The 27822-nt window shown below is 38.2% G+C and overlaps 3 protein-coding genes and 1 pseudogene across 6 annotated transcripts in view; 2 read left to right on the forward strand and 2 right to left on the reverse strand.

Moving 5' to 3' along the window:
- Positions 1 to 16254, forward strand: part of LOC111322233 (ribosome quality control complex subunit TCF25-like) — a 65132-nt gene extending 48878 nt beyond the window's left edge. The window contains exons 1-23 of one of the 4 annotated variants that reach the window (XM_088751646.1): positions 2 to 207; positions 1324 to 1518; positions 2185 to 2254; positions 2744 to 2816; positions 3378 to 3443; positions 3829 to 3870; positions 5064 to 5107; positions 5209 to 5242; positions 5730 to 5826; positions 6415 to 6514; positions 6938 to 7031; positions 7446 to 7495; positions 7744 to 7786; positions 8169 to 8274; positions 8864 to 8968; positions 9528 to 9557; positions 10243 to 10331; positions 10574 to 10646; positions 11827 to 11912; positions 12420 to 12478; positions 13666 to 13697; positions 13892 to 13971; positions 14074 to 14499. In XM_088751646.1, coding sequence (XP_088607772.1) covers positions 61 to 207; positions 1324 to 1518; positions 2185 to 2254; positions 2744 to 2816; positions 3378 to 3443; positions 3829 to 3870; positions 5064 to 5107; positions 5209 to 5242; positions 5730 to 5826; positions 6415 to 6514; positions 6938 to 7031; positions 7446 to 7495; positions 7744 to 7786; positions 8169 to 8274; positions 8864 to 8968; positions 9528 to 9557; positions 10243 to 10331; positions 10574 to 10646; positions 11827 to 11912; positions 12420 to 12478; positions 13666 to 13697; positions 13892 to 13971; positions 14074 to 14155 — 1797 coding nt within the window. In that variant the 5' untranslated portion in view covers positions 2 to 60 and the 3' untranslated portion in view covers positions 14156 to 14499. Of the gene's footprint in view, position 1; positions 208 to 1323; positions 1519 to 2184; positions 2255 to 2743; positions 2817 to 3377; positions 3444 to 3828; positions 3871 to 5063; positions 5108 to 5208; positions 5243 to 5729; positions 5827 to 6414; positions 6515 to 6937; positions 7032 to 7445; positions 7496 to 7743; positions 7787 to 8168; positions 8275 to 8863; positions 8969 to 9527; positions 9558 to 10242; positions 10332 to 10573; positions 10647 to 11826; positions 11913 to 12419; positions 12479 to 13665; positions 13698 to 13891; positions 13972 to 14073; positions 14500 to 14585 lie in introns of those variants that run through there. The other 3 variants (XM_088751643.1, XM_088751644.1, XM_088751645.1) reach the window with 3 other exon arrangements.
- On the reverse strand, positions 15685 to 19913 carry LOC111322181 (vesicular inhibitory amino acid transporter-like; annotated as a pseudogene).
- Positions 19914 to 23300: 3387 nt separating this feature from the next.
- On the forward strand, positions 23301 to 25002 carry LOC148734411 (uncharacterized). The gene has a single exon (XM_088754733.1). The coding sequence runs from the start codon at positions 23369 to 23371 to the stop codon at positions 24875 to 24877; it is 1509 nt and encodes a 502-aa protein (XP_088610859.1). The 5' UTR covers positions 23301 to 23368; the 3' UTR covers positions 24878 to 25002.
- Positions 24938 to 27299, reverse strand: LOC148734412 (uncharacterized). Its single transcript, XM_088754732.1, has 2 exons — positions 27038 to 27299; positions 24938 to 26911 (listed from the first exon to the last, which is right to left on the reverse strand). Exons 1-2 carry the CDS (start codon positions 27217 to 27219, stop codon positions 25273 to 25275), a joined length of 1821 nt encoding a protein of 606 aa, XP_088610858.1. The 5' UTR covers positions 27220 to 27299; the 3' UTR covers positions 24938 to 25272.
- Between the last annotated feature and the right edge of the window lie 523 nt (positions 27300 to 27822).

The following is a 27822-nucleotide window of genomic DNA, read 5'->3' on the forward strand; positions in this document are numbered from 1 at the left end:
CGCGGCCGCAAAGCCCCGGAAGAAAAAAAATTAAATTCAGGGGACAATAGGAGTCTAAAGATGTCCTCTCGCGTTTTAAGGAAGCTACAAGGTGAAAAGGAACTAGAAATATCGCATGGGGATGAAGAGGATGAAGATGATTTTAATCTTGCGACTTCAGTAAAGTCAAAAAAGAAAGGAAAACCTGTTGTAAATCCTTTTAATTTGGTGAGTGCTCCATGCATGTGATACTTGCGTTGATTATGAAACAACACAAAAAACTTTGTTTACCTCTCTTTTAAGCGTCATTGACATTGTTAATAAAAAGTTTCGTTTATCTATTTATTTTTTCGATGAAGCGTATCCAATTTATTCTTGCATTTGTCAAATCTATCCATTTATTTTCCATTTACTTGCCTTCATAACTGTTAAATACTTCATGCAAATTGGTCAGCGGTGTAAACATTTCTAAACAGCTACTTACCTTCTAAATTCATACGTTTGTTGAAAGTAAAATCATCTTAAATTAACAGAAATGGCGTGCTCGATTTCAACTGATAAATTATTTACTTGTTAGTACCAGTACATTCTATAAGAATGGGGAAAATTTATTTCTACAGAGCGAGAAGGGGGATACAGAGATAGAAATTAACCCTTTATTAATATGCAAGTTCTCCCCATAATATTCATGCATTAACCCAAAAAATTGGCAATGAGAATATTCAACTCTAAAGTTCTGATTGTTAATTCTCTCCTAGCTGCTAGACATTTCCTCATACACATACATAGTCATTAGTTATAATCATGATAATTTGGTGTTAAGTCAAGGTAACATTTTTTTTACCTGTTAAGTTTGAGTATTCTCATTACCTGTTCGCTGGATAATGTATGGATATTATAGGAGAAGTTGCAACAACAACAACAACAACAAACAACAAACACTTTATTTACCGAGGGTAGAATACATTATTACCAGTTACCCAGTAGTTGACATAATGGCCCCCAACAAATCCTACTTAATATAAAAATACCAAATAAAAAATTCATAATACTAAAAATTGTACTTAAAACGTCCTACTGATCTTAAAATACTCTATCGAGGTATTTTCTTTGCATGTTAATCACTTCTGAGAGTTTAAGGGTTGAGTGAAAAATGATTAAGCTATTCTAGTTTTTCTGTGAGTGATATCTGTGAGTTACATTTTGTGAACTAGTTAAACCTGTGGTGCGAAATTCTAGCCTCTTACATAAGTTTTTGGGGTACATTATTTTTAACAATGCTTTGTATATCACATATTACTGCATAATCCTTGAAATTAGACCTTATTATTGCTTCTCTTTCAGTTAAATATTGAGGATGAGCAGTCAGATGAAGGCTCTCAGGATGATCAGGAAGGTGAAAGTTTAACAGGGGCTTTGGAACAAAATATAAATGAAGAAAAACCCAGCCGTGTAGAAATAGCTGACAAACAACTACCTAAAAAGAAAAGGAAGAAGAAGAAAGGGAAAGGAGAAACAGAGAATGGGAAAGTAGTGGATGTGAGTGGGTTCCTAAATTTTAAATGAACTACCAGACTGCTTAAAAAATTATAAATAAAATCAATAATTGAATTTGAGATGGTTTCTTAGCACTACACCTAACCCTCCCCCCCTTTCTTCTGGACCTGTTGCTTTGTTTATTTGGCAAGGGAGCTTACAAGTATACCTTAATGACTGTTTGTACTACATGGTATGGCACAGGTATAAACAGCCAATAAATAGGAACCAACTTACCTCAGGTGGTATCAGTGTTTTATGGCCTTTAGCGAGACATTTAACCCTTACAGTGCCTCTCTTTACCCAGGAGGGTAAAGAGGTAATGGCAAACTCTGAGGATAAACTGTTCAAGTGATTGGGGCGAGGGCTACTCTGCAAATGGGGCAGGGAGAGAGCCCCTTGACTGCAACATATGAAAATACAAATTAAACTGTCAGAAGTTCAAAATGATATCAAGTTGAATTCATTTCTTGCTTTAAAAAAATAGTCATCTTGGCATGGATTTTTAAATTCTGATTATATTATTCTCTTGAAAGGGAGGTAGTCACTGCTGCTGAATAACCAGAATTATAGTGACTGTCAATTTAAGTGTTAATTAATTAGAGAATATTTTGATCTTACTGTTATTCATTAATGAAAAGTTCCTTTCTTTGTGGTTTCTAATTGTAGAAAAGAGACAGCACTGATGGAGCCATTACAAAAGTGAACATCCTGCCAAAACCTGAGGAAGAAATGTCTGGTAAGAAATATTGTAACGACACAGTAGAAGGTATTTGTAAATGTCCCATCTTTGCAATAGTTTTGTGTTCTTTCAGTCAATCAGTGTTGTATTATCTTGACCTACTTCAAAGATATAGTTTAGATCTGATCTTGGTAATGTGTTTGATGCTCATAGCAGAAAGTCTTTCAGTATAATTGAATATCGGGAATAACTGGGCAAAGGTAGATACATGACTGTATGGAATTTCTCTTTGTCCACTGGGCTCACCCATGAGATATAGATTGGAACACTAGAAGAGAAACTCAATATGTACAAGCAACCATGCATCATTTTGATTATTATGTACACCATATGCTTTTACTGACAAGGAAATTCAACAAATGACCTTGGTTTGAGAATTTTAAACAGGTTACCATTCGTTCATCAATATGAAACTAACAGAATGGCAGGAAACTGAGTGATTTGTCAGCAGCTGTTTGACAATATCAAACATTTTCTCATTACCAGGTCCAGTAGTAACCATTGGAGAGAGCGCCTCTAGAGTTCTGGACACAAAAGCTGTATTAAATGTAGAACACAGGTTAGGATATTTGCTGAAACATGCCTTTTGAATAACAAGTTTATTCCCTGGATGCAACGTCCTTTGTTTGGTCTCTATAATTACATGCAGTTCTTGTTTGAAAGATAGATTAATTCATTGTGTGTGTGAAACAAAAAAAATCAAATCACAACAGACAACATCAGCATTTACATGATGAAAAAAAATAATTTATCACTGGTAAGTTCTATAAACCAGAGGAAAAGCTACTAACATTAAATGGTCCTCCAGCCCTCTTGTCCCCCCTAATTCGCATTCAAAAAAGAGTGCAGTGACAAATTAATACTATCTTGTTCCTCAGTTTTAACTCAAGACCTTAAACACTAAGTCATGACATTGATAGAACTCATAACATGACTGATTTACACAGGTTGACAAGTTCATGACTTCCCTTGGAAATTTAGTTGCCAAAACTTTTTCCTACTCACTGTGCTGACCAAATTGATTCCATTTTGAGGTGCTGCAAGCTCCCTTGGTTACAAGTTGCAATGCTTTGCTTTTTTTTGCCAATTTATTTTCATGCCATTTTTTTCTTGTAACTAGAAACTTAAATGCTGAGAATGAGATGAAAAGGAGATTTGGATCTCACATTGTCAGAGCAGAACAAAGGTACCAAATTATCTTGATGGTGAAATGGTACAATAGTGTTGTAAATTTTTATGAACGTCTGTGAATATAAATATTATATATTTTTACTGCAGATCAATAAATTAAGATGAAAATGATCTTGGCAGCAATGAACACCACTGCTGATAGCAGTAGTGAAGATAAAGCCTGAAAATTATTTTTCAGGCATTAATGAAGCAGTGTTCATAACTGCAAAGATCACTGTTTTCTTCATAAACTTTTATGTTTATAGTGGAGGATTTTACATTTTTAACTGTTTAGCTTTATTGGTATTTTTGTATGTATGATGGGGTCGGTAACATCGCACAGTTGTTTTAGGGATGCAAGGATCAGGAATTAATTCTTTAATTAATAATTTCTTTTGCAGGCAGAGAAAAGCACATCAGCGAGTTTATCATCGCTCAACAAGGTACACTAAGTGTAACATCTGTTGAACATTTACAGGATATATTTCGTCACTAAGTTGTTTCCTACTGTTGATAGACTATCAACAAGTATTATCTCAATTTACTTCTTTTACTTTCTGTTATAACTGCAAACTAGCAGGTGAGATTGTTCTCACAAAAGCTAGGTGTATCCTCACTATCTGCTTTTTTGGCCTCAATGTAAGAAAAGTCAGGTTGTGGCAGTCAGCTTGGCATAAATAGCAGTGGTTTAACAGTAAAACTGTGTGATTGTACATTAGTTCAGGAAAGTGAAACTGTTTTTCTAGGAGTGATTTTGGATGAGCATCTCTCATGGAAATGGCATATTGCTTACCTAGCTTCCAAAGTCTCCAGGTCTTTAGGTGTTATCTCTAAGTCAAGTTTTTGCCTCTACAAATCTGCCTTTAGTTATGTACACTTTGTTTCTCCCTTGTCCATCCGTATTTGCAGTATTGCATAAAGTTTGGGGGTCAACCGATCCTACTAATTTGAAACATGTATTGCTGCAAAAACGAGCTATGGGAATCATCAGCAAATCTTTTTATGGTGCTTATACAGAACCAATATTTAAGACTTTTTGTATCTTACTGCTAAATGATTTGTACCTAGCAGAAATAGGAAAAACTTTATTTCTATATAAAATCGTGTTGTTACCAGATGTATTTAATAACATGTTTCTATGAAGGAATCAGGTTCATAATTATGATACTAGGAATGCTAGTTCCTTTTATGTTAATTCCTAAGTGCAGAACTAATATTAGACATTTCTTGTTTCAATACCAAGGCCCTTTGTTTTTTAATTCACTTAGTCCAGATGTTGTAAGTTCAGTAAGTGTATCTACTTTTAAGAAAAATCTAAAGAAATTCCTACTCTCTTAACTTGCTCCTTCCCCTCTACTCCCTTCCTCTTTCTCTTTTTTTTTTTTCTTTTTTGTTTTATCTATACTCTGTCGCTACTGTTCAGTTAATCTAATATCTAGTTTACTCATTGTTGTTTATCATGGAAAGCCCACGTTGCATAAGCTGTATGGTTTCTTTGAGCTTTCCTGCCATATTGTAACAAATCTCTGTAAACTCATATTGTATCACAATAAGGTGGCAAATAAATTTTAAAAAAATGCTTTGAACTTTATTTTATATTGTCCGAAAATAAGAAGTTTTGCTGTTTTATCAACAGGTTGGTTACAGTAAAGTCCACATGGCCACACATAAAGGCAACTGGTAAAAAATTGAAATATTAAATGCACATATTTCATTTCATATTTTATATCAAGGCCATTCTTATCTTTTGAATCAATTTGTTGATAATTTTGCTTTCACAGGAGTGAGCATGAAGCTTCTGGATAAAAGACATGGGTAAGGTGCATGTTTATAATCACTAGTTATAAATAAGTCTGCTTATTGAAAGGTTGGATTGCACTCATTATTGGAAAACATACCAGATCATTTTACACCCAGCTGATTTATTTTGAAAATTGCAGCGCTTATTGTTCAAAAACTGAATCCAGGTCCTAGTTTTTCAAAGAGTGGATAATGCTAGGCACTGGATAAATCTCTACTTGGTGCACAGCACAGGGTGTTTTGTCAACACATAACTGCTAGATAGCGTTTTATCCATCGGATAGTGTTTAAAATACCCCTTTGAATTAATGGGCCCTGAAGTACTGCCATGCTTAACTTAATTTTTAACCCAATAATATTACTTAAACTTACCTATCAGTTTTCAGTTTTAAATAGATGAACTGAACTATCAATAATTGATATTAATAATAGGTTACTTACTTCAAGCTTTTTTTGTATCTCATATACAAGTCTTGATTATGTTACTTCCTCTATATCATAGATACAGCTACTTTGCATTTGAACACTCACCATCTTATCAAGAAGTCCAGTTCCTATTTCTGGAGGCAGTGGAATCATTACATCCTAATAACATTTCTGTAAGTAAATTTTTCTATAACAACTTCAAACAAAGCAAACTATGCTCTTGATCCAATTTTTATTTTTGGTGGTAGTATGGTCATGATATCTCAAATATATTTCTGTAAGAGAATGATTCTATCACAGCTGCAAATTCCAGTTCTTATCTCTGGAGGCAGTAGAATCACTACAACCCAAATATATATCTGTAATTTTATTATTCCGTCATAGCTGCAAACAAAGGCAAACTCTGTTCTGGAGCCAAGCTATCCATCCAGCGTGAGCTGGATTATTTTCAACCCCCCTGGTTGGGATTCTTCTCCATCATTGGCTACCCTCCCTCCCCCATGTTTCCCTGATACTGTAGTTCCTTGATAGCCATCATTTGCACTTCTGTTTGGAAAGAGGCACAGGGAAAGTGAGGTGTTTTTTTTCCAAAAACACTACACAACGATGGAGCCAGGACCAGTATCTGGACCCTTCAACAGCTTGGATTCTTCTGCACCAGCCAGTTAAGGCTACTGCATCTCCTGCATAGCTTTGAGTTAAACAAATAATTATTATGCAATAATTTAGTTAATTTTGGTGTTTTGATAATTTTATTTCAGGCCATTTTAAACACTCACCCATACCATATCGACTCCCTACTGCAACTCAGTGAGATCTGCAAGATGGGAGAAGATTACCAGATGGCTGCAGAGTTAATAGGTGCTTGGACAATCTATGCTTCTCTGTGCCATTTTGAACCTCTCTTTTGGCAAAATTCCTTTGTGGCCACTTATCATGAACAGATTATTTTTAGGTCTACAGCAAAAAAGATAAAAACAAAAAAAATCCTGAATGGATATATTGTAATTACTTTGACCAAAATGCAGTGGTTTCTTTTAACTCTGCAGGTGTTTTGTCAAAAAGCTTGTAAAATGGACCTTGATTTCCCATAGAAGAGAGTGAAAAAGTATCATCATATGCATAAATCATGTAATGAGTTTTGGTGCTAAAAAGGTCAACTCATTTCCTAGCCTAATTTTTATTGCTGTTTTATTGTCAAGTCAAAGATTTAATTTTTTGTAGTGCTGCAGCCACTTATGACAAGAAATAGTCATAACCATTTTTTATTAACTCTTATTTCAGAAAGAGCACTTTACTGTCTTGAACGAAGTTTCCATACCTTGTTTAGTCTCACAACAGGGTGGTCAAGACTGGAGTACAGAAGAGCAGAAAACAGGTAAAGTGGGTAACACGTTGTCATAGTACAGAAGAGCAGAAAACAGGTAGAGTGGGTAACACTTTGTCATACCAAGGTTAAGATGTTGTGTGACCAGAAGGAAAGGGTGCAGTAAAGCAGTTCACCGCATTGCAGAGTGCCAGACTGCTGTGCAGGAGGTAGAGGGTTCAAGCCCTAGAATGAAGCAACACTCAAGGCCTTCAATTAACTGAGGAGAATGTGCTGCCTTTGCTATGAGATCAGCAAATGGTTATACATTCTAGTCTTCTTGTTTAAGGACAACTGTCTAAATATCACAAATACAATACATACATCTTGTTTTTTGAAAAATTTAACCTTACTTTTCTTCATGTATAATTGTAATCTATTAGACTGGTTAACATTGTTTTCACCTTTTTGCCTGTCTTTCTGCAGATCTTTTTTCATAGCTTTATTTCGCCAGATCATCTTTGTCGGACAAAAAGGTACTTAGTACACAGAACACATTAACTTTTGCTTCAGTACTTTCACTTGGGTGTTTTAGTATGTCACATTTAATGGGAGTTCTACTCACCTTGCCTGCCTTGTGTAATGATATGCGATACACAATGGCTACAACAGGATTGCTATCATTTCCTTACAACCGTCTTTACCTTAAACATTTGAGAAAGACAATGGCATGATGACTATTCTCACTTTGTAGCTATTAATGTAATGGTAAATTGGATTTTAGGATGCTACAGAACATCCTTGGAGTTATGCAAGCTTTTGCTTAGGTGAGATTATTTTTGAAATTAATCTGAAATTTGATTACTTTTTTTTTTCAATTTTGGGTTGTTACATTTTTTTTTCTGTTATTGAAAGGCTTTTTTGGTAAGTTGACTCTCAAAATCGTCTTTACAGTCTCTTTAAGAAGGAGGAGGGGAGACAGACCTGGAACATGGTGAAAACAAAACCCAAATAGAAGACTTAATAAACTTATCTATTGCAGAGTATGAATTTTTACTTTTTGTACGAGCGACTTTTGTCAAATAAAAAATTGTAGATTAAGTTAATTCCTGCTAAACCTTGATTGGCATAATGATGTTCTGGTCGGTTGGCAGATCTTTTTGCACCGCGACAACTGTTAATGCAATGATTAATTCAATTTCTTTTCAGTCTCGACCCAGATGAAGATCCCCTTGGTGTTCTCCTTATGATCGATTTCTACGCATTGCAGTCAGAGCAATTTAGCTTCCTTGTACGATTATTCGAAGAATGGGAGGTAAAGCATGTACAATAAATATCTTAAAGGGATGGTCATATTGTGTGATTATATGGGTTGGAATAGTCAAAGAGCTTTTTGTTAGAGGAGTGTTTTAAGTCTGTGTTTACACGTACAAGACTCATTACACCGACCAACTGCAATTCTTCACTTGACCCTGAAAATGACTTTGAGAAATTTGTCAGTCACGACAACCGATAACAGTCCTTCTCGGGGCTACCCACAACCGAACGATCAGACAACGCGATTAACTCAATAAAGGGGGTAAGTTTTTCAAGAAACTGTGGTACTGCGTTGGTGAGGGGTACAACAAGATAATTTGGTTTTATCGCTTGGGTTGATTTTGTAAATCGCCCACCGTGAGGATTTTCTGAAGCGGATGTTTTGCCGGAGCGTTATTCCTTCTTCAGAGCGAATGAACGATCAACTGTTGCTCCTGGATCTCGTGACTTTAAACCATTTACTGTGTTCTTCCTTTTTTCTTCTGAACTCACCCATGACCTCACAACTGTTATTCACGACTGCTTTTATTACCTCTGCCTCGCGTATTAATTTGATTGTAATTCTGCTCTTTTTTCAAACTTTTCAGCCCCACAGAAACTTATCCCAGCTACCAAACTTTGCTTACTCAGCGGCTCTCGCATATTTTCAATTCAATAGGAAGCACAGTGAGACTAAAAGAGCAGATGAACTGGTAAGTGGTGGGTTCTTTTTTTTTTTTAGATATATATTCTATGTTCTGTGCAAAAGACTGAGTATTTTGCATTGCCGAGCAGTTGTTAGGAGTCAAAATTTTAGTATAAATTGTGCCAGACAATTCTATGGGTTATAACAGTCGAAACCTTAGCTTTTTTTTAACCATCAAGGCTATCGAAAGAGCTCTTACCGACTTTCGTTGAAAACAAACCCTGCTTCGTCCACTTTCAAAGAATGACTGAACTTGCGCTGTCCACAATGTTTGGCAGGGGTCTGATTTACAGAGTAAAGTGAATGGAAAACTGTTCAGTAACGCTCATTGGTAACTTTTTCCATTTGTTGTTGTTTATGAAAAGAGACCGATAACTTTTGGTTTAGCCAACATGCAATAGGAATATCTTAGGTCTGACAGTTTTCCCATAATCACACCTTCCCAGCACTGGAAAAACTGTCCATTCCTCCTCCCCCCCCCCCCCCACCCCCCTTCCCTGGCAGCACTTCAATTCTAACTTATTTTAATTGTGTAATGGTTCAAACATGATTCATTATGATTTCAGCTCCAGGCGGCTTTGATTATGTTCCCAATGGTACGTGTCACTGCTATCTATCATAAATTAATCAGGCTTATTTTTTTTGGACTAGCGCAATCTTTAAATGAGAAAAATAAAAATTCCAGATTTAGAGGAGTCATTTAACATTTATTGCGTTTTGAAACTCTTAAGAGTTCCTTGACCGTTGGAAATTTTTTACAATTCCGAGTAAGCTAAAAATTCATGTTATGGCCATGATCGTTTCTGCATTTACGATGCTGAAAAAATGGAAGTTCTTTCATGACAGTCTGGAAAAGTGCAGCATTAGGGTTGTTGACTGACAAAGAGTTTTCAAGGAGATTGTTGCTCACTCACCGGAGCCGTGTATTGATATTTTGAGCCGTTCCTTTAAAGCCTATAGAAGTACCGTCAACTTGTTCAAATCTTTGAAATACCAGCCCTGTAGTACGGAAAATCCAAACAAAGTATCATATTCCAAAGAGGCATACTCTGAGGACCGGCTGAGTCTCAGGTGACAAATGATAATACGGAAAACTTATTGATATGGCGAAATCTTTTTCAAGGTGGACACTAGACCCTTTGAGCTAATTCAAAATTAATGACAAGATTGAAACTCCAAAAGGAATAGCCGTTTTGCGATTTACTGTTCGAAGCCTCTTGTTCTTCTTTCCTTTGTGTTTTTATTCGCATAATAATTTTACTGACGTTAATGTTTTCTCAGGTTTTATCCCCTCTCATGGAAAAGTGTAATGTTGCTTTGGACTCAAGCCTCATTCAGCATCCATTTTTCTCTCCTTTAAAAGCAGACAGGTATTGCCATTGTATTCTTTAACCCCTGTTACTCTTCTAGACAGCCTTTTATTGTATCTTACTTACACACACGGCAACTGCAAGAAGTAGCGTCTGTTACTTCCGAGGAAGAACAAAATCAACGAAAAATGACCTCAAGAGATGCAGTAGCCTCATTTTCAGTTTGTTTTCAGAAAGAAGATCTTTCTCTCATATGTTACCCTTTGCACAGTTAACCAGTTGTTTTCTGTTTTTGCCCGTAGTGAGCCCCTCGCTTTAAAGCAGTTGGAGGCACTGTACATTGGCAGGACGTACCATGCGTGGAAAGAACCTGAGGTAGGAAACACAACTGCAACTCCAGTTGGATGCGCTCCTCATTTCATGAAGCAGCAACCTTAAGTTAAGTTGTCTTTAAGTCAGCGCCCACAGTCAACTATTCATAATGTGGATCTTCCTATTAGACTAAGATATGTAGAAATCAAGATTATTATTTACTTCGCGCTGTACTTGTGATATTTCACTGTCAACAACTTTTGATTGTTGACAGGGAAATACATGGATTGTGTGACCACATGCATAGTTGTGTTGTTCGATTCATGACCAAGATCATGCCAAGATAAAACAGGTTTTTACGCGTAAATGTTTGACATAGTTTTATAGATTTGCAGATAGCCTTACAATTTTTGTTTTCTTCTAAGAATCCCGAATTTTTGTCAGAATCAAGAAGATAATTTTCTTAAGACACTGTGGTGCTGCGTCAGTGGGGCGTCTAATAAGATAATTTGGTTTAATCAGCATAGTTGATAATGTAAACTAGTAAGTAAGTAATATAGTTTATTAAGATAATTATTAAGATATTATTAATTATTATTATTGATTATTAATTATTATTATTATTGATTACTAATTATTAAGATAATTTGGTTTAATCAGCATAGTTGATAATGTAAACTAGTAAGTAAGTAAGTAATATAGTTTATTTCTGACCACTTGCAACCTGAGGCTGAATTACGGGTGCATTTTAAGGTTGAGAACAGACGTCAGCGTAAATTATCAGGCGCCTCTGGCAGCTGCTTCAGTCTATCGATCTCACCTTCCCACCCATCCCACCCCAGGGGAGGACATCCATCACACAGTAATCTCGTGTGTGGGAAATTAACGACTCCTACCCCAACCCGGCAGGAGACGGGACCTCCATTTATTCATCCCTATCCGAGAAGACTAGAACACCTAACCATTTCTTAATGTTATAGAAAGGTAGCAAATTTTACTCAATTATTTTAAAACCTTGAGTGTTGGTCCGGTCGGGGCTCGAACCCTCGACCTCCCGCACAACAGTCCAGCGTACTATCCACTGGGCTAACTGGGCGATGGTTTTAAAGTAGCCATCGTAAAGTCCAGCATAAAGAGTTTCTAAAGCTGACGGTTCGAGCGTTAGCTCCTTGTCAGAATCAGGTAAGACCCATTGGGAAAAAAAATTTTGTTTTCGCTAACAAAGTAAAATCTGTCATTTCAGGTGATCGACTGGCTTGTCTTGAATACCAGAAAGGTCATAGAAAGAGTGGAGGCTGGAGATTCTTTAGTTGAAGAGTGCAAGCAGAGGTAAGTTGTGACTTGTTTATACTTGCTCCATTTTGTTCCGACAAAATCTATTTTGCTTTACTTCGCACTGTGATTGGTCCAGAAAACTCGTGCCACTCTCTCAACCAATCAGATGCTACTTGGGCGCCCGCGTTTTCATGCGCTTTAGACAGTTTGGTTGGTTTCACTTTGAGTTCTCTTTGCCTCGTAAAGATATTTTCCTTTCTCTTGATTAACCATTTGTTGCATGTGAAGTTCAACTGAGTAGGTATTGAGATGTAATGTTGCGATATCATGAATTATTTCGGACGAAAACAGTGGATACCGTCAAAAGGCGCGCTCTGATTGGTTACTCGGAACATCCTTTATTATCATGACTAACCTTCGAGCAACTCGCGCGAGATTTGAGCCCAAAAATACTGTAATCGTTGCAAGAATAGATGAGTTAAAATAATATTTTTGTGCTATGTTATCTCACTGTTTTATTATAAACGAAAGCAACAATTAATTTTCGTTACTGAATTTCAGGCGACAAGTGCGTTATAGAGGAACACCCCGAAATATTTATCGGCACTTAGTCATGTCTGGTGAGTGAACCTCACTAACCTTTCTTTTTGGTGTAGGTTAGGTGCAATTTAAACTTTCCTGTCGAAAGTTATCTTGGTTATGTTGATTTTGCTTAGCTTTTTCCCTGTGATTGATCTCTGAAGATCGTACCACCCCCTCAAACGATGGGATGGAAAACTAAATTCCTTCGTGTCTTCCGGCAAGTTTGTCAACTTTGAATTCTCAGTGACTCTCATGTATACTTTTCGTTCTCCCTGTTTAACTGTTGATAACTCTGATTTTTTATTTTAAAACTATCAATAGAAAAGCGCACGAAGAGTCCCAAGTCATGATTTCATAACAAAGGGACTGAACTGCTCTTGCTTTACCAATTTTCGAAATGTGCCGTCAGGATTGCACAGCGTTACAATTTAACTGGAATGTTGAAAATTAACTCTTGTGGAATTTTGGCTGAAAACAACTTGGTCTAATCCAGTTGAGATTTCAGATTGTTTATTTGGAATTTTAGATTTTTCCCCGTGACGATGAAGACGCCCAAGCTAAGAGATGTGGCACTCTGGTTGTAACTAAGACCTCCATACCTGCTAATTGCTAAATCTTCCTGTTTCATCACATTGCATTGATACTGTTACGTAAGCTAGGCAGAAGAGGGCGAACAGTGTTACTCTTCTCGCAGAAGACATCGTCAGTAGGGGGGCTCGTTAATCCATGGCCTATTTCATGGTAATTGATGCGTGGAACAGCTTGGCCTTCTTCGACGTAAGAGCTTCCTAAGAGAAGCTGTCGACTCCTAGTTAATTTCCCACACACGAGATTACTGTGTGATGGATGTCCTCCCCTGGGGTGGGATGGGTGGGTTTACTGGAGGTCCCGTCTCCTGCAGGGTTGGGGTAGGAGACGTTAATTTCCCACACACGAGATTACTGTGTGATGGATGTCCTTCCCTGGGGTGGAATGGGTGGGTTTACTGGAGGTCCCGTCTCCTGGAGGTCCCGTCTCCTGCAGGGTTGGGGTAGGAGACGTTAATTTCCCACACACGAGATTACTGTGTGATGGATGTCCTCCCCTGGGGTGGGATGGGTGGGAGGGTGGACTAGCACGATTGCTTCCTATGTTCCTTTCTAGTCCTTCCCCGCTGCAAAAATTAATGCAGTGAAAATGGAGTAAATTAGTAAATTAAGAAATTTTTCTTTTTCTTTTATCATAGATATCAAAGATGCTGTTACGTCACTTCCCATGGTGAGATTTTTTTGAAGTGCTTCTTCCACTTTTCTTGGTAGCGTAGGTGGAACATTTACAAATTCTTAATGGTCCTGAACTCCTATTATATTTATATTATAGGGCGGTTAAGTCTGAAATTGTTACATTGCTGTTTCAACCAATCAAAGCACGTTATATCGTTCTTTATTATGAATTTTACGATCTTGCTTTAGGATTTGGTGAACGTTCCTTTACTGTCCTATGATCCGCTGCCTCCCCAAGATTCAGTGACAGGATATTCAAGGCCAACGAGGTGGCGTTTCACTTTTTTAAGATTAGAAGAACGTGTGTACCAATGTACCCAAGTGTCTGTGCGGTTTCCTCTATTTGACATCACTTCTTTCCTTTGTGACAGAAGAAAAATAACAACTAAAATGTTGATTCTCAGTGGACATGGACCGCAATCAGTGATCTCTTCCTTCCTTATTTTATTGTAGGAATGAATCAGACTAGAGCAACGGTGACAAAGAATTTCTTTGAACCAAGCCCCAGAGTGTTTTTCCTCAGTTGACATTTTCGATATTTGTCAGCCATCGTTCTCAAAACTAGTGACATCGTCTATGCGCGCTCGAATGTTAAAACGGTTGATATTGACATCGTCATGAACTATACGCACTCAGTCGTGACTTTTAAGTGTGCAAAAACGACGTCATAAGTTTCAAGAAAGATGGCTGACCAGAATTTAAGAATGAAAAAGAATTTGACAGTGTTCCCAGAAATTCTTTTTTTGGCTCTTTCGTTTTCCCATGAAAATAAAAAATAAAATTCTAAAATTGACATCGTAACTTGTCACAATTTTATAACAACCAATAAGCTTCCCATATTGAAGTTGCAAGGGCTTATCAGCTGTTCTTTGTCTTCTTTAAGGAGGATTGAAGCTGTTGGAGAAAATTCTGGTCCGTTGTCTATGTTTTTTCGCTCGCTCCTACCATCTTTCAGTCCCCAAACCCCTAATGGACCTCGCGTGGAAGTGAGGCTTGAGCAGCCTGTTGAGGGAGCAGGGGGTGGACCCAGACCTCTACGGGACACGGAGCTTGTGCGCGGCGTGGAAAACTTGATGGTCGCTATGAGAGAATTACTGAACACTCTAAGCTACCGAGGACAGCCCGAGGAGGGTGGGGGCGAGGAAGGGGAGGATGGCAGAGAAGATAATCATGCCGAAGATGACTGGGAGGAGGAATGGGATTAAAATTTCAGGAATTATTGGAAAATCTTTACTTTGCATTTCAGAGTCGGTGAGATCCTCCAAATCGTAATTTTAGTATTATGGTGAAGAATACTGTCCGGCAAATTGTTAAGAACCCTAGTCGTCCCTTAACCATAAGGAGATTTTGCCCGCAATTTGAACAAGGGTTGTCTTCAATTCCATACCCTTGTAAAGTTTTAGTACCCATTAAATCAAACGATCTCACCAATGGCTGCGACCATAATAAAGCGGACATCAGTCCACTAAAGAAGTTTTGAGATCATTCCGTCCAAGGGAGGAAACTATTGTTTCTTGATGAGATATGCGAATCAGTGTGAGATTCATATCTTCTCGGCCAGCATGCAATAAAAATGAATGAAATGGAATGGTTTGTGATCAATATGATCGAGAGGAATCTAAACGAAAGTCAGCTTTATCGCAAATCGAATTTTTTAGACAAAAAAATAGTAAATGGGCCAATCAGCTTTGGACACAGAATCTTTGGTGCCCTATGTCCAGTGGCATGTTAAAAAAAAAAAAAAAAACTACCGCAATATACGTAGGTGGAGATAATGAACGCATGGTATGGTGCCGAAAATGATCACTAGAGAAAGTGGCGTGTGCGATATTCAAGTTTGCGTCAAAAGTTATAAGTAGTGCACATGGAAAATGGCAAACGTAGAATTCGAAAATTACTACTCCACCTGCGAACGCGTTGTCGATTGAAAATGAATGCTGTCATATGTCATTAGGTTAATGGCATGCATCACAAAAATGGCAAAAGATTTTCTATTTATTGATTTATTCACTAAAAATCCGTTTTAGAAAGAAGATTTAGATTACATTCATTAATGGATTGGATAATCCCTTTTACTGCTTGAAAATGCGAGAATGTCTCTAGATCATATCCAATAGTTCCTGGTAATAGATACGCCCAATTGTTTAGGACAGTTACGTGCTGTGTTACAGAGATCTTAAACGAAGTGGAAAGTTATGCAAGTATTTAACTGTATGTCAGATGTTACCCACGAATCGGTCTTCTGGACGTAAGATAGATCAGTTCAAGTTCTATTCTCCTATATATCAAATTTAGAATCACATTTTCGAACCAATCGGTTTGACTTAAAAGGAAAAAAATAGAAATGCGGCAATAGTATCCATGGATCGATTTGTAGCGCCAGACATAAAAACCTACTCCGTTTTTATTAAATCGATGTGTGTAAAAACTTATGAAAATTTTTACTTTCTAGGTTTAAAATCGGATGTCATTCCCATGTTTTGTTTGTGTACCACAATAAATGCTCAAATGTACCATCTGTTATGCAAAAATAAAGCTAAGGTTTTTATGACTGTTGTTGCACAATTTCAATTCTTGATTTGTATACCATCACCCAAGTATAACCCATGATCAGGTGTGGCAAATTTGCTTTCCGGTTTTCTTCAAATATCCGGACGGAGTAACTAGCATTGAACTGAACCAGGACAGTGAACGTTTTATCCATCGGACAACTGTTTCTGAACTGTGCTCTATTATCTTCATTTTTCTTTCCTAACGGAAATAGATCACCGCCTAAGGCGAGGCAAAATTATTTTTCCTTGTATACCTCTCTCTACACCAGGTTCAGTGACGACTCTAAAAAGCTTTATATTTCATATAACTCAATTATAGTTTTAATCGACGATCCGACTCCGAGAATTGTTACAGCTATCCCGAAACATAGCAAAAGGATATGAACAACAATTTGGTATAAATGTAACTGCTTGTATCTTAGTTTTAAATGCAAAACACATGGGAAGATGGTCTCCAAGAAAGATCCCATTGTACTTCCCGCAAACATCACAATAACGTAGAAACTTGGGATGGATATAGCCACTGCGACTGTCATAAGAACAAGGGTGACTCGCACAATGGCATACGTGAAGAAACTAGGCTTTTTATCATTCCGAACATGTGTTATAACTGAATTATGAGTTGTCTCCAAAATGGGAAAAAGATTAAGCACGTAAGAGAGCACGCAGTTGAATGCGAAAAAGGAACTAACTGCCATATGAACAGGTCCCGGGGGAAGATTGTTGATAACAGCTTTCTTAGTTTTAGAGCCAAATGAAAGAAATGCAAGCAAAGAAAAAAGTAATTTCGTCGAAGCGCTTACGATGTAAGCCGAAGCTAATGCTTTGCGAAAATTTTCTTTCTTGACCATACTACCCTCTATAAAAGGAAAAATCACAGCTGCAGCATAACTATACATTATTACGGGTACAGAATTGATGGCTCCCTCACTGTTCCAAAATAGGAGAGAATTAAAATTCCACTTGTGCGTATTCTCTGCTCCATACCATACGACACTCACTACAACTACAACTAAACCCAAGATACTGACAACACTCAACCAAGCGATTTGAGAAAGGGACTGGAGGAAAGTTGTTGGTAGAACCAAAATTCCCGCGATGCAGAACCACTGGCGCTCTGAGATGGGCACAAGTGGAAAGGCGTGGTGCATGACGGAACCAAAGAGCACGAGGTACGTCACAGACACAAAGAACACTTCGATGCTTACCACAAAGGACAGAATGTACCCACCATATTTAGGTGACAGCTCAGCACCCAGATCGTTAAAGGTTGACCTCGCACGAAATTTTTTGCCCTCACTGTCTCACTGTCTTTATCATAGAGGCAGTCAATTAGAAGAGTTCCCATATACCACAGGATAACTGGAATTATGATAAAAGCGACCAAGGCACCAATTCCTCCCTGCTTGAGTGCATAGGGCAGAGCTAAAAAGCTTACACCTTCGATAAAGTTGATAAGATTCGCTATGGCTTTCCACACTGATGAGTCACCAGTCGAGGGTTCAGGCAAAAGCTGTCCTTTTGAACAAGGAGAAAGATCATCGTCTGACGAGCTCTCTGCATCTGAAGACTGCAACATCTCTATTATGGCTGCATGCTCATCTTCATCGAGTAGTTCACTTTTCAGAGTAAAGTACTTTGTTTCCATCGCTAATAACGTGACCTTGACGTGTGTTGAGTTGAGTAAAGTTTTATTACTTTTCTCTGTCAGATCAGAAACAGTCTGTGTCGAATTTCCTTCGCTGAGGTAGCCTTACAAAAAAGAAGGAAAGGAAAAGACAGCAAATCTCTTGTATTCAAGGGACGCATCACAGTCATGAATACGGAATGTGAGTTTGCGTTGGAGTCCTAAATGTAATAACTTGCCTAAATGTAATAAAGTCCTAAATGTAATAACACGTGGTCCTAAATGTAATAAGCCTCTAATGCAATAGCTTAACTGTGCTTGTGCATTCACATTGCGATGTTAAAGTGACAACTGTTGCACCAGAGAATCCTCTGACCAAAATTCATGGCGTATTGTGGGCTCTCTCGCTGATTTTAATCAGTCTTTTTTTTTTTTTTTTGCTGGAGATGTAGGCCGAGAAGCATTGGCTACAAACCTTCATACTGATGTGCTTTTGGTATCAAATTGACAGATCCTAAAACAATAGAACGCTGATCAATCCTGTCATCTTGACCGAACAGGCTTGGTCAAGAGATTTTATTATTTCGGCAAGTGTAATTTTTCATAGAAAAAAAAGCGTTTTCTTTTTAGCAATAATGGATAACGGAAAATAGTATCTCTGTTTCATGTATCGCGACTGGCATATCATCCACAGTTCACGGCTTTTAACTTTTTACAATCACGAGTCACGGCAATTAAAAACAGCCAATCACGTTTCACTGAAAACCCCCACATTTACATTTAGACATGGAGACGAGACGGACGAGACGAATTCATTTGCCTGACCATTTACTAATGCAGATTTAAAAAGATAAAAACCTGCGACTACTTGTTGAAGAATCATCGCATGAAAATTGAAAACTCTTAACCTTGGGATCTTAAAGAAATTTCTGAGAAGACAAACCTGAATTTGTGGAAGCACTGTAGCAGGGGTAAACGAACGATGTAGTTAATTTAATATTACCACTAGTGTTGTTTAACCATTCAGCCAGATTTCTATACATTTTCTTGTACTTACTTGGCAACAACGGTTGATTCTTGATGTTTTCGTTGAAAATTTTGCGCGGGAGTTTGTGCGCGGCTGGCCAGATTGATCCACTCACACATGCCCAACGTTTGACCGCTGGTTTCAGTTGTTGTGCAGTTATGCTGTACAGTCAGAATGCTCGGCACCTACCGCCCCAGCCGCGTCTAATCTTAGTCACCACCTGGCCCCTTACTTACGACTGCAATTACAAAGAAGAAGAATTGCGATGTGACATTCGACATCCCTTCTCGCCCCAAATAAGTCGATGTCTACAAACTAAACATCTACTAGCTCATCACCATCGTTGACTATGCCTTTGTCGGCTTTATTTTTCTATTTAGGCTCCGTTTCGTTCGTTCGCCAACCATGTGTAATCCTTTCTCTATATCTGCAGTCATATCCTTGTTGCCACTATCATTGACGATACTATCAGGTCCCCTTTTTGCGTCTATGTCATCCCAATAATCAACAGTATCATCCATTTCAAAATCCTACGCCATATGCATTTTATTTGCATAATCCTCGGAAATTCCTTCTCCTGGGTCATTTGCTTCGTAGTCTTCTTCACTACCGTCGTTGTGATCCATAACTTGTTTCAAGCTGATAAAGTGTTCGCCGTGGTTCTTAGCAAAATATCCAAGGTAAACGGTAGCTGCTGAAACACTTGCTGAAGAACTAAATACACGCTTTCCACCAACTGGACACTATTTGGATGTCGATGTTGTACAGGTTTGCTGGTGCATACATTGTTATCTGATCCACATAGGTCTCGTCTCGCGCCATATGAGTTAAATGGTCGTTCCAGCAAGCGAACTCATCATCTTCCAAATGCTCCAAAAGAGGGAGGCTGTCGCTATCGCACGGATCACTTTCTAGGTACACTAAAATTTCCTTCCTCATGATTTTAGTTCGACTTACTCTCAAAAACATTATCCCACAGAGAGAAAGCCAGCATCCCCACACCAGACTGTTCCCGTTCTTTCAAATTCTTCAGCTTCTATTCTGTTCACCTCTGATGATTTATTCGACGCCCCTCGTACTATAGTGCCTTATCACGACGGTCTGAGTTCTTTGACCGATATCCTTTCGTCAGCTCTCCAGTATCGCCCGGTAGCTGCACATCGTATATGTGCATGTCACTCTCATAATGGCGATTCAGTATAAGGAAAAGTCCGTTTCAGTCAGGTTATGCTGTTTTAGCTAATGTTTGATCGTTAAGGAGATCAGCGTGTCGAGCAAACCATGTTTCTCTCTTTTCTTTTTTCAATCAATTAGTAGACCATTAAATACGGCTCACACGATTAGTTTTACTCACATCTCAGAGAAAGAAAGAGTACAAATTTTTGCGTGAATTTTTGGGGCTCAGTACATCATTAACAACCTTTGACATATATAACCATTTTGAATGTGCTGGTCAGCAGCTTCTTTTCATTTACACCTGTTAAATTTAAGTCACTGAGTATATAATTTGATGCAGATCCACGCAGTACCTTTTTTGTTTGTTGAATTTGTTGCACGCATTTCAAGATCAAGAGAACACAATTGTTCCCAATTTATCTTCTCTTGGGGAGAAAAATCATCTCGTCGCTATTCATGTAACCACGAGAATATTCGACAATTTGAAAACAATAACTTTCTAAATAGCTGCCACAAGGTCCGAATTGGGAAACGAAATGTGCATGCTAACAAGGTCTGGTGTAAAAAGTAAAAACCTGCAGTCTGCAGATTTCCTTGTCCAAGTTCTTAATTTGGTTAATGACTTGCATCTCCATCACTGATCACACAAGTATAACGTTATTACATTTTTCCAAAATCTATTGTACTTAAGAGTCTGAGCCAGTGATATATGGAGGTATTGGTCAGCGTACTCATTGTTTTGCCAGCTGTCATTAGATGCTGTCAGTATAACGGTCTCCAGCCAATGCTACTCGACTTGCGACTAGTAAGTACAAAGATGCTGGTTGATATCAGCGAGCCCGCAATGTGACATGAATGCTGGTCAGAGGATTTTTTGGTGCAACAACTGTCACTTGAACACCTCAACGTGGATGTCCGCTATAACAACAATGCATTAGCACAGTCGAACGATTGCATTGGAGGCTTATTACAGTTAGGACTTTATTACATTTAGGACTAAGTGTTATTACATTTAAGACTTTATTACATTTAGGAAAGTTATTACATTTAGGACTTTGAGTATCCTAGCCACTATAGGGCGCAGGGCAGACATGAAGTAATCGCCTTATTTCGATTTCTGCGACTGTGATGTCGCGTAACTCCTTTCCAGCTCTTTGGATCTTCAACAGTGGACACAATGAATCAAGCAAATTTGCATTACAAGTGTTATCGTTAATTAAAAGATTTTCGTATAAGCTCATACTATTGTCTAAAAAAAACCCAAAGCCCCGAGGTTATTCTATAACTTTGCCATGTCGTTCTTTTATCAAAGTAGTGTATGCGTAATGAAGTATAGGGTTACACAGAAATCTTGCCCCGTTATTTTTCTCGTTCTAAATGTGAAAAAAATTGTCCTTTTCGTTCCCTTTGTAAATCTGAAAATGACTGTTATACGGCATTCTGATCGATGGTTCCTTCCAAGATGCTCAGCGACACATGAACACTTGGTTCCCTTCACTATAATCTCTCAGTGCGTCAATAATTTCAATACGCAGTTTTATAAGTCCACGACAAGTCAACATCGAAGCCATTTTGCTTGCCCCAGTGTGCTGTTGAACTCACGTTTAGTGTTTTGGATGTCCCAAGTGGGAATACCCAGCTAAAGATTTGGGTACGGGGATGCAAAAATAAACCAAAAAAAAAACCGGAAAGACAACAACAACAACAACAACAACAACAAAAGCAAGGGGAAAACCAAAACACAGGAATACCTAAAACACCATGACAAGGTCTTAAAATACCAATTCTTGACAAAACGTTGGTGAGGCTAACCCGAGAAGCAGCAAATGAGCACAATTAGCGTGTTGGAAAGCAATGAAAAACGGAGGGTAAATTCCCCATAATCATAAGACTGCACTAAATCCTGCCAATCCCAATCATGGTGAAAATACAGTAAAACCGGTCAACGGACTTAATACTAAGCGTACAACCTGTATAAAGCAGGCACAAACCTAATTATGAAAGCGTTCCTACCCCGTTTTCCATCAAGTGATCTCAGTGTATTTCGCACTCTAGAGAGGACGCGACTGCCAAAATTAGGCACCTTGTTATGAGCTAAATCAAAGGAGTGAATGACTCAATGGTCAGAGCTAAACTTTTATCCATTGATTACAATTCAAGGTTGAATTTTTCTGTGTTACTTTCAAAACATCTTTTCCGGTCATTTAGTGTTGTTCCATCGACCGAAGTGGCCAGATCTGAAAGGAAGCCGATAATGCATTTGGAGACATCCCGTTGTGTTCTGGATTTAACGCTTACTATCGAGACACTGAGTGTCCGCTCAATTTAAGTTCCTCGGTCTTGATTTATCGTAACACTTCATTTTTCAACTTACCTTTCGTTGAATCTGTACCGTGCACGGAAACTGGTCTTTTAATTTTCCGTCAGAACTAGCTGATGAGTGAACTGATTATAGGTGGTTTGCAACCAATCTCTAGAGACACAGTTAACAAAGGTGAGAGGAACAAATGTTGGTGGACGAACAAAAGATGCTAATAAGATATCTATTGTTTACGTCCACCAACATGGCGGCAATGACGTAGTGTGCAAACCACCTATAGAATGATTTCATTAAAACGAAGTGAATATTGATCAATATTGTTGAATAATGTCGAGGGGATTAATCAACACTATCCATGTATTTATCATGGGTTACGTAACCCTTTCTTTGGGGTGTTGCATGGTATGTTGTCACAATTGTTTTATTAGCGGTAGCCTATATCTTAGAGCCGTTGTCATTTATATTTATTCGCCTCTTACGACCGTCCCTACACCCTCAAAATTAAATACCCAGTGACTAGGGATTGTCAGTTTCTCTTAGTAGTAGTTTTTGCATATACGAACATAGTTTAGATGGTTTTTTAGAGTGGTTTTTCTTGCTTTAGTTTTTACATTTCTGAGTTTTCATGCCGTTGATGTACCATTCCTATCAATTTTGTTGATGAGGGCACAATAAAGAGGATCGGATACGGCTCATGTTGACACAGTGACTCCAATTATGGTTACTTATTGAGTGGTAAATGTTTTATACTCCGCGTTTGAACGGGGTAGCGAATTAGAATATAAAATAGTTCTAGGCGAATATTTCTATTGAATATTTAATAATTATTCACTGAAATGGAGGTAAATTAGCCATTTTCAAAACGAGCGGCGGTCTGGGTACGATTTGCTACCATAAAGGCTCTTGGGATCGTTTGGAGGGACAGCGTGAAGGTAAACAAACGCACAGCTGACGTGTGACAAACATGGCACACTATAACTGCTGTATTCCAGGCTGCACTAATAGTTACAGAAATGCACCTAACCTTCAGTATTATAGAATTCCAAAAGACCCTCATATACGTAGAAAGTACGTGGTTCTTATGAGGAACGAGACTCTGAAATTAGATTCTACGAGTACGCGGATTTGCTCAGTTCATTTCGATGGAGGAGAAAAACTTAGCAGAACGCACTTGCCTTCAATTTTTCCACGGACAAAACCGACAGCTCAACGTAGAGAACGCAAGAGGGCCAGTTTCGAAGATGTACAGAAAATAGAGCAAACCAAAAAAAGAAAAACAGCACTTGCTCAATTACCACAGGAAGCGAACTTTAAATTTGAAGAACAGACAGAAAATATGAATGTTAATGCTGACACCAGTACCAGTGTGGAAATGCAAACGTTACTTACTGGAGACCAACTAAACAGTTTATACAACAGAATGCAAACAAGAGAACAAGAAATTGTTAAGCTTAAGGGAGAGATTCAGCAGTTGGAGAAAGAAAACAACAACATAAAAGAGGTGAACAGCAAATTACAAAAGGAAATCGAAAGCTTGAAGCATGCTTTAGATAACAATAGATTTGACATAAGCAAATTTAAAGATAAAGATGATGATATTGCATTCTACACCGGCTTTCCCGATTACAATGCTTTTATTCTTTGTTACAAAACTGTAGAACAAGCCTCTAGCAATATTAATTATGGGCACAAAAGGACCACCACGAACGGTAATGTTGGGAGACCCAGAGTACTTACTAAATTCCAGGAGTTTACCCTTGTTATGCTGCGCTTGAGGCTGGGTTTGTTTGAGAATGATCTTGCTCATCGATTTTTGGTTTCAAGATCAACTGTCTCTAAGATTGTAAATGCCTGGATTCCATTTTTGAGGAGGGAATTTGAACCTCTTATCATCATCCCCCCAAGAGAAGTACTTCAATGTTATAGGCCTGACAGTTTTAAGAAACTGTTGCCTAACGTAACAGTCATTGTCGATTGCACGGAATTTGAAATGGAGAGGCCATCTGCTCTTGATTCACAGTCTACCTGTTTTTCATCATACAAGTCAAGAACCACCATGAAATCACTGTTGGGCATAACGCCAAGCGGTGTTTTATGTTTTGTGAGTGACTTATTTCCTGGTTCAACCTCAGATAAGGAAATAACTGTTCTTAGTGGTTTTCTAGACAGACTAAATCCTGGTGACCAGGTACTGGCTGACAAAGGGTTCAATTGTCAGGATGAATTAGCTTCTGTTGGTGCAAGCCTTGTTATACCAAAATTTTTAGAACAGAAGATACAGTTTTCCACAAATGAAACAAATCACAACAAGGTGGTTGCTAGCCTAAGAGTTCATGTGGAGCGGCTCATGGAACGTATAAAGAACTGGCACATCTTCGACCATAAGATACCAATTACTATTGCACCTATTGCATCAGACATGCTTGTAGTGGTCTGTGCTTTGTCAAATTTTCAACCCCCTCTTATAAATTAAAAATTATCATGTAATATTGTTAACTGTCATGACACATGTTGATGATGAAACACGAAAACATTCATATTGCAATAACTTTCATTAAATGGTGTAATGAAATAAATTTTGTTTGGACCAAACAATAATATTGGTATTGAAATTGGAGTCAAATGAGTGATTCAAATTCAGCTTACTTTGGGGAGCAGCTACATCACACAATGATAGTAGGTTGGGTCATTTGCATTTTAGGTTTAGCATTGCAAATGCTTTGACTACACATTTAAATCTAGGTTTGCCAAAACATGCAGCGTATAGTATAATGATATTATTCAACATTGGACATGTTAAGAAATACAACTTCAGTTATAAGTTTTCTAGTAGATGAAAAAGAATAAAACTCCTAAAACAAAAAGCTCTCAAAACATGCGCGCATCAATTTTGGGGAGCCCATATTTCACACAAGGATATGAAAGTTCTGGTACAATCCAGCAGTTAAAAAATGATTCAAGTTTTGGGAATATTCTATCCCAGTGTTCTTGTGAGAAATAAACTCTCTCACAAAAAGGTGTGGAAGAGGCTGTTCCCATAACCACAAAGTCAGTCCATTTTTGCTCTGCCACAAACATTGCCTGTTGTACTTGAAAATAATATTTGTGTCTTGAGTTCAAAATCACAGATTCCTCAAACTTCTTGCAAATTCCTTTTCGGAGCAGAGCCTCCTCCAGACTTTCTTGCTTTTCCATCTGAATATATTTCACTTCAAGAAGACCCTTACTGTCTTCTGCAGAAGGGTCACACACTAATCCGTCTGGACTTGCTCCGAGTAACCCATGATGCTTGGAAATGAAAAAGCCACATTTTTCTACGGATATATCAGTAACCCCTTCCCCCTGCTTTAATAATTTGTAAGCAGCTATGATCCTGTCCTCCATTTCAAGTCCTTCTTGCATGTATTTACTCTGAAATGGTTTTTTGTAACCAAGGACATCTTGGATGATTTTTGTTGGTGATGTTGTTTCCCTTTGCACAGCTATTCTGTAACAATTTGTAGCAGTAATCCTGGGCTGCCTGTGATGATGCCACAAATTTGAGTTTGACTGCCCTCGTGTTTGCTCTTCTACTTTCTTTATTTTTTCTTCATCAAAATTAATGTTCCTCTTCACTTTCTCAAATCTCACTCTTAGTTCATCAGCTGATATTGGATGACATTTGATGGGTGAGATGAGTGGCTCTTCCAGATTATTTACCTTTTGAGGAAGAATATGTGTCCATCCAACAGCTCTCCCAGATTTCATTTGATATTCTTTTAAAGATTTATGGAAGTTTTGTAATCTTTCACTTGGCCAGACTTTTTTTTCTGATACACAGGTACCATTCTGTGCTGGACATGAGGCTAGCTTTGGCCTTTTTGCTTTCTTTTCTTTAGCATAATCATGTTTGACAAAGCTCATCTCAGAGATAGGTGTCACTGGACCCTTGCGTTTCCCTGGCACATTCCATTTACAAGGCTTAGATGTGCAGGACTCAGCTGCATCCGAATTTTTCCTTTTCGTCTCCTTAAAGCTTTGTTCAAGGGCAAACAATGTAGATGCCACATGGTTACAACGGCCATCAATACCAGCAGGACACTTACAGTGTGCTTTTAACACACAACCTATGGATGACATTAACAGAAAACAAGAGTATACTTTATCTTTTTTCATCGATGGCAGAACTTGGCTTTTTACATAATGTTTTCCATTTTGGTGCAGATGTCCAATGTATAAAACATGCCCTGACTTGAAGAAGTTAAATCCCTTGACTAGGGGCTTTGCAGTGGAAAGTTGTTTTTTACTTTCAACTCCTTCAATCATAAACTGCCAAACGGTTCCAAAAGCTATCTTAGGCAAATCTTTAAAATCAGGTTTGTATCCTTCTTTTGGAAAGAATTGGTTGAGCTGCGGCTCTTCCTCCTCCAGCACTCCAAGTTGAGCCTTCTTGCGGAGAAGGTGTAGTCCACCGTCTGGATCACGGAGATATTTAACGTCTAGTCCATGCTTAATGTAATCTTGAACTCTGAAAAATATGAACATGATATATGACTGGAATGAAACAAAATAAAACGACACAATTTCTCCTTCGATATAATTTAAGCTCATATGTACACCACTAAATGAAAATATACACCTCGAGTGAACCTACCTTGTTATCAATGCTTTCTTATTTCCCGTAGTCTTTGCTCCCCTGCACAGCAACCACCTTTTCAATTGAACGACGCTACATTGTTCTACAGTTTCGCGAGGAATTTTTGCACCAGGTATATCTTCTTCTGTCAGAATAACCTTGAGAGCGTCTCGCACGGTTGCATTGCTCTTGTCCACCATGTTCTTGCTGTCCCTCCAAACGATCCCAAGAGCCTCTAGGGTGGCAAATCGTACCCAGACCGCCGCTCGTTTTGAAAATGGCTAATTGTACTTGTTATTCACCTCCGAACTAGCTAATCTGCGCATGCGAAAAACACTATTCATCTGTGTGGTCTATGCCAAATAATTATACATCTCAGTAGACGTTTTGGTGTGACGTGTCGCTGAGTATTTTAACGAGTTGTGCCGTAGTTTAACGAACCCGCAGAGGGGACCAAAATGCAAACGCCAGGTGAAAATACTTCGCGATTGTAATCACCAAAACGTTTAACACGAATGTAAAGTTGTAACACCAGCTCAAATTACATATAGCTCGCGCGCGCGCTTTCAAAACTTCTTCTGCCTTGAGTTTCTGTCACGGTGATGCTTTTTTTATGCAATAATTTGGTGTAAATAAGCACTTTTATATTTTTCAAAGACTACAAAATTACTATCGCCTAAGCGTTATCACCTTCAAATTAATTTTTTTCTCTCACAAGCGTGTCGAAGAGAAATTCCATATCTACGTGCGCATGCGTGTTATTCTCTTTTTAACGAAATAAGTATAGTCATTTGCAAGTTATT

The sequence above is a fragment of the Stylophora pistillata genome, chromosome 3 (genome assembly GCF_964205215.1).
Source record: "Stylophora pistillata chromosome 3, jaStyPist1.2, whole genome shotgun sequence".
In the NCBI taxonomy this organism is placed as follows: Eukaryota; Metazoa; Cnidaria; class Anthozoa; order Scleractinia; family Pocilloporidae; genus Stylophora; species Stylophora pistillata.